Consider the following 13968-nt stretch of genomic DNA (forward strand, 5'->3'; position numbering starts at 1 on the left):
AGACAAGGTGAGTTTAGGGAGTCTGTGTGTAATGGACAAAACTAATGTTTATTTGAGAAGAAATGCCTTTCTCATAAAACACTATGCACATAGTATTTGCATTCTGTGTGCCATGGAAAAGATGGGTCATATTTGTTTAAGAAGCTAGATTTTATAAGCTTCAAATACTTTTTCTTTGTGAAAAACCTTTAAAACATATGATGAAAGAAAATTCAAGCTACAAATAACTGCTGTTTAGAATTTAATTTTAAGCAAACTACTTTGCTGAATATCTTTGCTATGCTTTAGTAATATATCATATTCCTATCAAAATACCAAGTCTCTACTGTGAGTGACTCTCACGCAGAGAGGAAAGAACATCCACGAGAGTCCCTGTCCCTCCCAGGGAACTGTTGCTTTTTAATTTATTAATTTTATTGTGTGTATGGGTGCTGGGCACATATATGCAACAATGTGTATACGTGGAAGTCAGAGGACAAGTTTTGGGAGTTCTTTCTTTCCACCCTGAGTACTGGGGGTCAAAGTCAGGTCATCAGGCCTGATGTGGGTTTTAACCACTGGACCATCCTGAGGGCCTTAGAATTGTTTCTGAGGACACCTAAAAAGGTGGTGCTCGAGCCCATAGCAGGCCTAACACTTTGCTTTAACTATACTCATGAGCTGCAGGGACCTTCAGGGTGCTACTGTTGTTGGAGGACTCCTTTGTTTTGGTACTTTGGAAGAAGAAAAATAGAGAAAATAAATGGTGAGGCTGTACTGTTCTGGGCTAATGGCCTGGTTTGGTTCGGTCTATGTTTTGTCACTGGCTCTCTGACTGCCAGAAGACAACATGACGCCTCTGGATCTCAGAAGAAGAGGAACTGGACTCACTCAGGTCTTTAGACAGTCAAGTTATGATACCTGTGGAAAAATGAGGCTCTGGCAGAAGCATCCATCTCACCCTCAAAGAAAACAGCAATCCATGTTTCAGTGTGGAAAATCAATGACAAGGAAAATACAGGGGAGGAGGCCACGTGACCACCACACAGCAGTGAAATTCACAGACAGGCAAAACTTAGCAGACACTCCAACATGTGAGTCTTACCTTCCAGTGACAGCAAAGCAGAGCAGACACAGTCCACGTAAAAATCCTGCGGCATGCTGCAGAAACGTGGCCATCTTGGGATTCTCATCCACTGGGCCTTGCACTGAGAGGAAGCAGCCATGAAGTCTGTCGATCAGACCCATGTTCACCACATAGCTAGTGAGAGAGAATAGTAAGTCTCAATCTGTACAGATGAATATCTTCATCTTCCATGATAAATTAGCACATCCAGGCTTGAATCCCTCAACATGCAGACAGAACATAGGTTTGAATAAAACAACTTAAATACCAATATTCTTGGATTTAGTACTAAATGATCAGCCATTCTCTGATCATTTTTCTTGGTCTGAAGAATCTGACAACAGGTGAAAAAAATTGTAATGATTTCTACAGTCTTAACAAGTAGTACTTTTTTAAGGACTAGAGAACTAAATTCACCACAACACAGGGACTTAGAAGACAAGTTGATGCTTGCCAGATACACTTTAAAAAATTAGTTTATTCTTTACAATGTCACAGAGACACAGACACAGGCACACACCACACACCACACTCTGGTCTAACTGACCATCTCACAATTTCTTATCCTTTTCTCCCAACAGCCCCTTCCCACTACCATGTGTTTTGTGGTCCACTGAGTTTACCCAGGACTGCCAACATGGGCATGCTCCCCAAATACTCTTGTTAACACTTTAAAATTCTAATATCAACTGTAGGTTCCCCATTAAAATAAAACCACCATTAAGAACATTAGAAACATTAAGATTCTTACTTGTCAAAATAAAAAGATGAGCCAGGCGTGGTGGCACATGCTAGCACTTGGGAGGCAGAGGCAGGTGGATTGCTGTGGGTTTGATGCCAGCCTGATTTACAAAGCGAGTCTAGGACAGCCAAGGCTACAGAGAGAGAGAGACCCTGTCTCGAAAAACCAAAACCAAAACCAAAACCAAAAAAAAAAACCCCCCAAACCGCCCCCCAAAGCATAACTTTAATTGAATCATGAGGGCAAACTAGGAATGTTCCACAAAATAACTTGCCATCTCTATTGAAAACTGTGGGTATTGCTGGGCGTGGTGGCACAAGCCTCCCAGCACTTGGGAGGCAGAGGTAGGCAGATCTCTGTGAGTTTGAGGCCTCCCTGGTCTACAAAGTGAGCGCAGGACAGCCAGGGCTACACATAGAGAAACCCAGTCTCAAAAAACCAAACCCAAACCCAAACCCATCCCCCACTCCCAACCCCTCCCCTCCCCCCCTTGCCCCACAAAACCCAAACCAAAAAAACCTACAGCCTATGGCTGACTCAGGAAATAGGTGGGATATCAGTCAGGCAGAAGTTCTGGGATGGAGTCAGGAATGCAAGATTCAGCTGCCAGGGTGTGAGGAAGATGGTGCCTGAGCTCTGGGACCAGCCACATGGTAAATTATAAGTTAGTATAAATGGGTTATTTTAAGTTATGATTTAGTCAGAAAAGAGCCTGGCTATATGGCCAGAGTATTTGTAGATTAATAATTGAGTTTCATGAGTTATTATTCCAAGAGCTTAGGATGGGAGAAAAAAAACCCACATACAACATTTGACCTTTTATTATCCTTGGAAATCAATTAACATGGGTTAAAATATTAAACTAGTACTCCATTTCTAGAATTAACCACACCTGGACATCTCTTTTAGTATGTTAACTGCTAACCTTTGTCAAAGATTCCTATACTACATTCATTGTAAGGGATACTGATGTGGGATTTTGAGGGTAATATTTTTGTCAGACTTGATTATTAGCATTTCTACTGGCATCATAAAGCAAAGTAGCAAGTGTAATATTCTCTTCTTTGAGAAGAATCTGTGTGACTGGTAGCATTTTTTCTTTCAAATGTTTCACATAAATTACAAATATAACTGAAAATTTCTTTGTAGAGGTATTTTTGGGGTAGATTTCTGTTTATGCATAAAAACAGCAATTTATATAGACTCAAGGAGTTCAACCAACTTTGGGTAGGACAAGCACAAATGATCTACATTTAAACAGGTTGTCAACTGCAGAAAGTCAAAGACAAAATCTTGAAAGAAGTGACAAAAAAAGAGACATTATTTACAGGAGAAAAATGATATAAGCAGAAGCTGATTTCCTGTAAGAAATGAGGAAGTCAGATGACAATGGAACAGCATCTTTACTATGCTTAAAGAAAGCTGGAACAAACCAGACTCTTCCAGCAGCAAACGTAAGAGACGATCTGTGGCATACTAATACTAAAGTAGAACTCTACAGTGATGAGTACTTAACACAAAGAATGAGAAAAAGGCCACTGTATCAGAAAGACATGACAGTCCTGAGCACACAGATCTTCCAGTCATGAAGTAGGACCTGACTAGGTAAACGGAAATAAATATACACAACTGGAAATAGTTTTCTTTTCTTTTACATGTTTTATAGTACAGCCTAGGCTGACCTTCAATTCACTTCTCTTGTGCCTCTGCAGAGTTTGAATTACAGGTCTGTGCTACCAAGGTCCAGCACAGTTGGAGAGGAATGGGAGAAAGAACAAGTGAGTGGCTCTGCCTGGCTCTGTCTCCTAACAAACAGACCTCCCATCTTAAACCACGGCTTTACATTGGCTCAAAGTTGTTATTCCCCCCATCCCCAATCATTTTTAGTAACTGTTAGAACTAAGGAAAATTAGAATATAGACTTGTATAATGCCCAGTATACTATCCGTAGGTAAAAGTGACCTAAACTCATTCTGCAGTGTGTAATCCATTAGATAAATGTGATATAAATGCTATTGTTTTCCACCTATTTTTAGACAGGGCCTCTCACTGAACCTGAAGCACATTGTCTGGTCAATGAGCACCCAGGATCCACCTGTCTCTGTCCCCTAATGCAGGGCCACAGGCATGTAATCTGTATAATTAGCTTTTCTATAGGTGCTGGGGACTTGAACTCAGTTTCATAGCCAGTACTCTTATCCACTAAGCAATCTCCTCAGTCCCTTGGTCTAGCACAATTCTTAATTTTTTAAGAGTTAGTAGTTCTTGATGTCTACAGATGTAATAGCCCTACAGTTTTACATTATTTTTTGGGGGGCTCTTGGAGACCCAACATAGATAATTTTGTAGGCACTTATTTTTTTTTTTTACATTAAACCCTTTCAATTTAAATTCAAATTATAATGGTTTCTCTTTTCTACAACCAAATAGTGAGGCGACGAACAATGTTCCACCTCAGTTATGAAAAGTGCAATGTAAATGAAGACAATAGCCACTTAACATCTTATACCCTTTAGAACTATAAAAACAAGGATATGGGAAATGGGAACTCCTACTTTTTGATGATAGAAATGGAAAATTATACAGTTTCTATGGAGAACAGTGTGGTATTATCTGGTAAAGATGAAGATTCATTTATCCTGTCATCTACAAATCCCTCCTATAAGCACATGGCCTTGAAACTCATACAAACAGAGAACACGTCTAGGAAGATGTCGGCTCCACTTTTTAGTGAATAGTGAAAGGGAGGAATCAGTTTCCTATGGGAACAGGCAAATAAATAATATTTATTTTGTAATTATATTATAATTTAATAATAAAAATTAATATTAATTAGTTATTTATTTTATAATTTTATTTTATAATTTTTAAAAATTTTATAATTATTTAAAAATGTTGAATTTAACTGCATCAAATAGTAGTTGGCAAAATACTATCAGAGCATATAAATGTTAAGAACTCATAAAATTGAAAGTTGAATATATTATTTATGTGTATTTACCTATGCTCATACAGACACATAGACAGGCATGGAAATCATGTATGTCAGCTGTAACATAATGATGTAGGTCTTAGAAGAGAGCAAATGGGTAAAGGAATGAAGGTGAGGAGGTAGTTATAGATGTGGCATTGTTGATAATAAGAAAAAAATCCAAAATCTGAGATTAATAGAAAAAATAGCTACAAGCTGTTGGAGCAATATCTACAATACTGTTTTTGTGCATATTGATGTACTTATAAAAAAGAACCTTTTTTAGTGAAATTATATTTCTTTATTTATATATACATTTATATTACTACACATAAATAAAATAAACTACATACAGTGAGAAGAGCCATGAAACAATCAGGAATTATATAAATGTTATATTCATAGTGTTTTGGCTATTTGTATTTGGTAACCTTGAAGAAAACATCTTTCCTATCTTGGTGAGTCTAAAATTCTCAATGAAAATCATTATCTATCATATCTCATCTCTATCAACTTAAAACATCTATCTAAACCTAAAGATAACTTAACCCCTGAACAACTAAACTTAATTGTAAGACTAAACTATCTGGTCTTCAGATAGTTTACTATCACTATTACTCTGATAGTAAACTATCAGAGACTTGAGAAGGAATAAAACTTAATTACCTGAGTAAACCGGAAGTGCAGGTTAGCAGCTACCAAAATGAAAGAGAGAACATTTAAACAGTGAAAAAAATAAATTCATGCCTGCTCTGTGCCAGGTAAAAAGAAAGCGACTCATGTCAGGGTTTGCTCTATCTCTGTTCAAGATCCACCTCAGGAATAAGTCAGATAACAGCTCCAGAGATAAGTATATATTCAAAATTTTCATGTCTAACAGAGGATTGCACAAAGAAAGTTTGTTTTTTAGAAAGATATGGTGACAATTAAAATAAAAATTCTGATTGGTGCAGCACTGTAAGTGTCTAGACTGCCATACTTCTGAGGTCATTCTGTATAAGCTCTGACTCACTCTCCTGCTGACTGTAAAAGAGAAAAAACCCACCATTCACCCATATACAAAATCTGATGCAAGTATTAGTTTTTCAGGAATAAAACATGTTTTGTATAAAAAAAGAGAAATGAAATTATAATATTTACCAGTAAATGGCTGGAACTGAGGAAAATTACATTGAGTGAGGTAATATAAGTTCAGAAAGATATATTTTATATTTTTGGATGCAGAATAGGAAATTTCTCAAAAGAAATTGCTTTCTCCTTATGACAAAGATGATGAAAATAATAATACAAATGAAAGTTCTCTGTAAAAGACCCATCTGAGTTTTAGAAATGGATATTTCTTCAATAGCATATAAATAGTTATAGCTAGTAGAAATATACATAACCATAAAGGCCTTGATGAAGTGTATGTTACAATATGGGCACAGAAAAGAGGCATTTCAGAAAAGAACACGGACTCTCAATTCTTCAGTCTCCATTTGGGACATATTTGGCAATATGATAGAGAAAAATGAGTACCTAACTTGGATTACAGTTGGTATAATGCATTATCTTTAAGAAAACATCATTCTACAAAGTTGTTCAAGTCAGGGAAGACTGGCAAGTGTTGGTTCTCAGGTGCTGTGCTTGTGGAATCATCTTTTCAAAGCCACACCGGTTATCTGGCTGGACAGAAGAGCAGCACTACTTCTCCCCACAAGAAGGATTTGGCAACTTAGTAATACATGCGTTTTCTCCTAGAAGGCTGACTGGAATTGCTCTGAAGCATGGCTGGGCCTTCTGCCTCATCACAGCCAAGGCATGGGGCTAAACTGTCTGGGTGACAAGAATGCAGGGGCTGCTGCATCACAAGACAGCCTCAGGGAGAATGCTGGGACACAGTGACATTCGTCAGCAGCGATGGCTAAGTTCTACAGAGACCAAAGGACATGAGGAAATTGAATGGGATCAAGCAACTGAGAGAAAGGTCAGGGAGGGTAAAAGTCAAGTGTTCCAAGATAGATGGCTGTGGATCCAAAGGGCCTGGTACTCTCCAGCAATAAATATGCTTGGGAAAGAGGCAGGCAGATAAAGGGGGAAGCGAAGGAAGCGATCAAGAGTACGAAGGATGCTGAACGGAACAACTATTCCCCAAGAATCAGTATAACAAGCCAGAGGAGATTTATGAACTGTGAAAGAAACCAATGCAGAGGGGCCATTTTCTTTCTCTATTAACCTACCATAAGTTTCATAGAGCAACAAATTGCGTGGATTTGGAATCCAAAGATCAGTGCAGACCACAGAAGGCTTGCTGAGTGGTGGAACAGTAACTGATTAACACCAGATGGATCTCTGCTGGGAAATTAAACGTTCTACCTGATTCAAGAGTCACAAAGGGAAAAAAGTTCAGATGCTAAAGTAGGAGTAAATTTCCCTGGAGCAAAGGAGACCTTTGAAGGAAGCAGAGCAGGCCCCAATGGGGGTCAGAAACTGCCACATTTGTGTGGAGGAAAGAGTACAGATGTTAAGATCCTAACTAGATGTGAGCTCCGGTCTCAGCTCTCCTCTCTACTTTTTTAACTCATTACATAACCTTGGCCAAAGCATTTAACTGCCCAGAACAATTTCCTCACCTAGTCTAAATTAGAAGCTGTATATTCATAGGACTGCAGACTGCAATGTCTTACCTGTAAGACGTCTCATACATGGTAACTTCAGGTGTATAATTGGAACTCAATGTGTGAGCAGGAAAGCGGTGCTACTGTGACACTGCAGGACTCTGGCACCACACCTGAGAGTGGTAGCTGAGCTCTACGTGGCTTTTCCTTCTTTCTACAAATGATGGTATAGATTCTACCAAAAAATTGACGGAAAATGCTACAAAGACTACAGCTATCTCATGGGTCCTAAATTCAAATTATTTTTAATATCTTTAAGAAAAAACATTTTAGGAAATGTAGTGATTTACCTGATAAGGTCTTGAACGCGACTGTTAAAAGCATCACCTTGTGAGGGTTTGTTTTTCATTTCCTGTGTTGTTATTTTTGGTGTACCTGGCCGGCTGTTTTCATCTGGTCGGTTGGCAATCAGACAACTAAAAACCAGAGCACCGGTCCTGAGAAGTCCAGTTGTCAAGCCTTCAAAAACTTGTTTATTTGTGTTTCTTCCCAAAACAGGATTATTTTCATCTGGAACATAAACCTGGAAATAAAAAACAGTGAGTATACTTCAGTGAAACCATGAAAGTCAGACAGAGATGATTTGGAATATTTCTAGAAACATAAAAATTTCTGAAATTCTACCTAAGGCAATGAGGAATTAGTTGTATTCAAATGTACTACTCAGAGGTTAGGTGGCCAGTTCAAATCCCAGTTTTGCCTTTATTAGTCAAGTGGCACTTGGGAACTTTTTTTTTTTCCTAAATTCTGTTTATCTATAAAACACAGATAATGACATGCCTACATTATAGGTTCCTATCAACTATACTAAAATTCTATATGAACTCAAATTTATACACTTAGAACACTGTTTCATGTGAGAGTAGAGTCTTAAAAATATCTAACGCAACCTACCTATAAAACCTCCAACCCAAAATTTGTCCTGCCTACAAGAACTGTAGTGATAAAGGTGGAACAGAGATTGAGGGAATGACAAGCCAGTGACTGGCCCGACTTGAGACCCAACCTGTCACTACTAACGATACTCCGTTATGACTGCAGACAGGAGCCTAGCATCAGTGTCTTCTGAGAGGCTTCATGCAGCCGCTGATGGGAACACATGCAGAGACCCACAGCCGAGCAATAGGCCTAGCTTGGGGAGTCTTGTGGAAGAGTGGGAGGAAGGACTGAGGGAGCCAGAGAGGTCAAGGACACCACAAGAAGACCTACCAAGTAAACGAACCTGGGCCCATGGGGACTCAACAGAGACTGAACCACCAACCAAAGAGCTTGCATGGGCCAGACCTAGGGCCCTTACACATATGTAGATGTGCAGCCTTGTCATCATGTAGGTCCCTTCACAATTGGAATAGAGGCTGTCTCTGACTCTGTTGCCTGTTTTTGGATCCCTTTCCCCTAGCTAGGCTGCCTTGTCTGGCCTCAGTTGGAGAGGACGCACTTAGTCCTGCTGTGGCTTGAGGTGCCAGGATGGGTTGGTACCCATAGGTCCTTCCCTTCTCTGAGGAGAATGGAATGGGAAATGGGGAGAGGGGAGCATGAGAGTGGGACTGTGAGGAGAGGAGGAAGAGGGCTGGGGTCAGGCTGTTAAGAAATTAATAAACAAATTAATGGAAAAACTAATTTAAGGATTAGGATAAAACGTGCATTTAAAAAAATTACAAAATGGCAAAACATTCTTTTTCTAACACACAGGGTCACATTGTGTTGCCCCTCAGGCACTTTCTACCTTTTGTTTGAGACAGGGTCAGGGTTGGTCTCTCAGTGGAAATAAGCTTCCAGGGCCCACCTGTCTCTGCTTCCCCATATTGCCATTGGTGGGATTACAGGCACATGCCACTGCACTTGGCTTTTATGTGGGTCTTGGCATTGCAAACTCAGGTCCTCATGCTCGTGAGGCAAGTGCTTTACCGATTTGGCTCCCTCCCAGCTCCTCCATGATGATTTTCATTTAATTTAATTAATTTTGTAAAATTGTGTGTTTTAAAGAAGAATTCATTTTAAAGGAGACTTTCTTTAATATATTGCATGACCTCTGTTTCTTCTGAGCATGTTCTCTGTGTTTTATGTTAGAGACTTTCTTTTTTTTATTAGTTAAACATTTTTTATTTTTTACATATACATTTATATTATTACACATATATACAATAATCTATCTATAGCAAGAAGAACCATGACACATCAAGAATTATATAAATGTTGCATTCTTAGTGTTTTGGCTATTTGTATTTGACAGCCTTGAAGAAAACATTTTTCCTATCTTGGTGCATCTAAAATTCTGAATGTAAATAAATAAATAAATTTCTAAATGTAGGTCAATCTCTATCACATCTTGTCATTATCAACTTAAAACATCTATCTAGACCTAGAGAGATCTTAACCCCTGAACAACTAAGCTTCATTGTAAAATTAAGCTACTGGTCTTCAACTACATCAGAGACTTGAAAAGGAATAAATTTGATTATCTGAGTATGCCAGGAGTGCAGGTTAGTAGCTTTCCAAATGAGAAGATGACAGAGACAGTTTTCTACCTGAACAGTCACCCAAAACACTCTATAATGTTAGAGTTTCTTCTTCAGCCTTATGGCCCAATATATCTGACAGACATATTTGTGAGGCAGGAAGTATTGTGGACTTGCTTACCCTGTGTAGGTAGAGTTTGGCCGTCGGTTCTGCCTGCATCCAAGTTTGCCCCCCCCCTTTTTTTTAAAGATTTATTTATTCATCATATATACACAGAATTTTGCCTCTATGTACACCAGAAGAGGGCACCAGATCTCATAGATGGTTATGAGCCACCATGTGGTTGCTGGGAATTGAACTCAGGACCTTTGGAAGAGCAGCTGGTGCTCTTAACCTCCGAGCCATCTCTCCAGCCCCCAAGCTTGCCCTTTTAAAGGCAGAATTATGTCTGTGGTAGAAAGGAGAACCTTTTTCCCAGTGGCTTGTTTGCCACATTTGAAGCCATCTCCATAAGGAGGTTCTTGGAGGGAGGGGGGATCGGAAGGGAAAGAGAGAGAGGGATACAATTAGGAGACTTTCTTTACACATAGATAAATATATCTTAGAGACAACCTCCAGTAAGGCACTGAGCAACCCAGGCAGGCAGAGCATTCACAAGATCATCCCTGCCTGGGGGCATACGGCATGGGCTAACAGAGCAAGCCTGAGGTGACCCCAAGTTTGGTGCCACAGGGCATGGGCAGGGCACAGCACTCCTTAGACACTCTCTGACACCTTGAAGCCCTGGGTGCCATGAAAATGAGCAAGTAAGTGATGGAGAGATGGAAAAGAAAGAGAAGCAGAAGGATGTGTGCACAATGAAGAGAGATAGAACTACAAATTTAAGGGTCGTAAGGAACCTCCTAGTGGAGCAGCTGGTCATGCCACCTAAGGCCATGGTGAGGTCTTGGCCTGTGCTGAAACCAAGGACCATGCCTGGGTTTGTGGCCCTGCAGCAGCAGGGGTCTGTTATCACCAAAGGGCAGATGGACATCCTGGTCTGGGCTGCTTCTGGGGTCATGTTGATATCTGAGGGCTGTGAAGAGCTGGCTCCAAACCTTGCCTGGGCATTGTGGGAGAGCTTGCCCTGAAGGCATGAGAGCTGACCCTGTGGGTGTGGCCCTGAGGGCCTGAGAGCAAGCTCTGCCCCTAACTGGCATTGGTGAAATAGCTGGGGCAGTGCAGGACAGCTGGCAGGCTGACCATGTCAGCTATCACCCAGGAACACATCCAGGGCTTTGAGTTGACCCACCCTCACAACTATGCCACTCGTGAACTGCTGGAGTGCATGAAGGGGTCAGTCCTTCAGATCCGAAGCTGCAGGATCTCCATAACACAGGGCAACAACAGGGTATCAGAGAGGAGTCCAGGTGAGGATCCAGTCTGTGAGGGTGGGAGGCACATCTCTGTAATCCCAGCACCCAGGGAAGCAGAGGTAGGTAGATCTTTGTGAGTTCTAGGCCAGCCTGGTCTATGACGTAAGTCCAGGACAGCCAAGGCTACACAGAGAAACCCTATCTTGAAACCAGCCAACCAACCAACAAACAACCCAATGGATTCCCCTGTTGGCTAAAGAAAAACCCAATATTAAATGGCCATTGTGTTAATACTGGCTGAAATATACTAATGACATCGTCCAGAAGCTGTAAATGTCATTTGGGAACCAAATGCTTCTTCATTTGCCTAAAAAAAAAAAAAAAAAAAAAAAAAAAAAAAAAAAAGGCTAAATATTATGTAAATCAGTTTTCATTCTATTCCTATTCTCTTCCCATCTCTTATTAGCTGACGGTTTTTGAAATTCACAAATATAACTTTTTGCCAGGGTTTTATAATGTAAACACAAAGAAGGTAGCCTCCCTTCTCCCATCTCTATTTTCCTCCTTTCAGTATTGGCCCTTTTACTTGTAAGAATTGTGTTGGTTATTTTATGTCAACTCACCCCAAGCTGGAGTCCTTTTGGAGGAGGGAACCTCAATACAGAAAGGGCCTTTACCAGATTGGCCATTTTCTTAATTACTAACTGCTGTGAGACAGCCCTGCCCATTGTGGGTGGTGCTATCTCTCTACAGAGCTTGGATATATAGGAACGCAGGATGAATAAGCCCTGAGAGCACGCTGGTAAGCAGAAACCCTTCACGGCCTCTGCTTGAGTTCCCTCAGCGATGACCATTGCTCCAAGTGTAAGCCAAGTTAAACAAATCCGTTCTTCCCCACGTTGGTTTTGGTTCATGGTGCTTTATCACAGCAATAGGAACCCTAGCCATGATAAGAGTAGTGTTCGTTTGGTTAAGTCATTGTGTTCAAATGTGCAAAGACATATTTTTTCTCCCTCTGGATAAATCTGTTCTCTTGGTTCCAAGTTATGGCAGTGTTTCAACAGAAACACGAAAAAACATAAAAATGGCCAGAATTAAGGTAAGGAGAGGTTTAGCTTCAGTGGCACAAGATGACTCCATAAAGTTGTCAAAAACAAGTTCTGCTACAAAGAAAAACAAGTAGAACTGTATGGAAAAGATACACATACTGCTGAAGACAACTATCCAAAGCAGCACACTGCTTCACTTCTATGTGCGAGATGTGCCATTTGCAGAGGTGACATGTAAGCAGCTTGCTCTCAATTACAGATCCTGTTATTGGTTGGAATTCATTTCCTACAGAGCAGCTGGGCCAAGGGCAATACTGTTCAGTGATATCACTCAACGTTAGTTTTTTTCCACTTCCACCCATAAAAGTCATAATACATGTAATACTCTGGACACATTGAATTTACAGACCTCTTAAAACCTCTGCATGAAGACCCCTTAGCTTTGAGTCTTTTTCCACTGGTACACAGAAAAATTAGTTATCCCCCACATCCTGTCTCCTTCATTAAGAGATGGCTGTTTCACCGGGTGTGGTGGCACATGCCTTTGATCTCAGCCCTTGGGAGGCAGAGGACCGCTGTGAGTTCGAGACCAGCCTGATGTACACTGTGAGTCCAGGACAGCCAAGGCCAGACAGAGAAACTCTGTCTCAAAAAACAAAACAAACAAACAAACAAAAAACCAAAAAAAAAAAAAGTGTTTGGGGGCTGGAGTGATGGCTCAGTGGTTAAGAGCACCGTCTGCTCTTCCAGAGGTCCTAAGTTCAATTCCTAGCAACCACATGGTGGCTCATAACCATCTATCATGAGATCTGGTTCCCTCTTCTGGTGTACATGCAGGCAGAACACTGTATATGAATAAATAAATAAATCTTTTTTAAAAAAGTGCTGGCTGTTTCAACATAAATACCAGTCTACTGTGACTGTTGTGTAGCTTGGTTTCCACTGCTAAGGTTGTTTATCTATTTCAGCTGCACACACATTTGCTATGCCTGCTTCTCTGTCTCTCATAACTGGATTCCTATGAATACAAGGATTAATCCAAAGGTTCTGAATCCATACAGATACCAAAACCACACTGAAGTATATTTGGCCAAAACATTTATTATTTTAGATATGCAACTTATGGCATTTGCAACTAATGGCAGGAGCCACCGGGGCTAATTAGATATGGCAGGCAATGTAAAAGAGTATTTGTGTGCCACCACACACGGTGAATATCTATGACTGTGAAACACCTGGCATCCTAGCATGTAAATGGAAAATTCCCATACCAATTATTTAGTATTTTATAGCAAATAATATTTCTTCTGCTCATTCACTGAAGATCCTGTAAACAGAACCATAATTCTTAACTCTCTCAGCAGGCTCTCTCAGCAACAACCAGGTTCTCTTGTGTTGTTTACATTTTAGTTTATTTAACTAATTTATTTCATTTTAATTAAAATATAATTTCTGCATGCCCCCTTTCTCCATTTCGTCTCACCTCATCTCTCAAATTCATATATAATTTTCTTTAATTATCATTACATAAATGAAAAACATGTAAATACAACCTGTTGAGTCTGCTTAGTGTTGTTCATATGTATGTGTTTAGGGCTGACCACTTGGTACTGGATAACCAACTGGAGA

The 13968-nt window shown here is 40.1% G+C and overlaps 1 protein-coding gene across 3 annotated transcripts in view; it reads right to left on the reverse strand.

The window, feature by feature from the left end:
• Window positions 1-13968, reverse strand: part of SCAPER (S-phase cyclin A associated protein in the ER) — a 324408-nt gene that overhangs the window by 48416 nt on the left and 262024 nt on the right. For all 3 annotated transcript variants that reach the window (XM_084782519.1, XM_084782517.1, XM_084782518.1), the window contains exons 26-27: window positions 7766-7998; window positions 1085-1240 (exon numbers count right to left, since the gene is read on the reverse strand). In XM_084782519.1, coding sequence (XP_084638645.1) covers window positions 1085-1240; window positions 7766-7998 — 389 coding nt within the window. The remainder of the gene's footprint in view (window positions 1-1084; window positions 1241-7765; window positions 7999-13968) is intronic.

This window comes from Acomys minous (assembly GCF_964271855.1).
Source record: "Acomys minous genome assembly, chromosome: 5".
NCBI lineage: Eukaryota > Metazoa > Chordata > Mammalia > Rodentia > Muridae > Acomys > Acomys minous.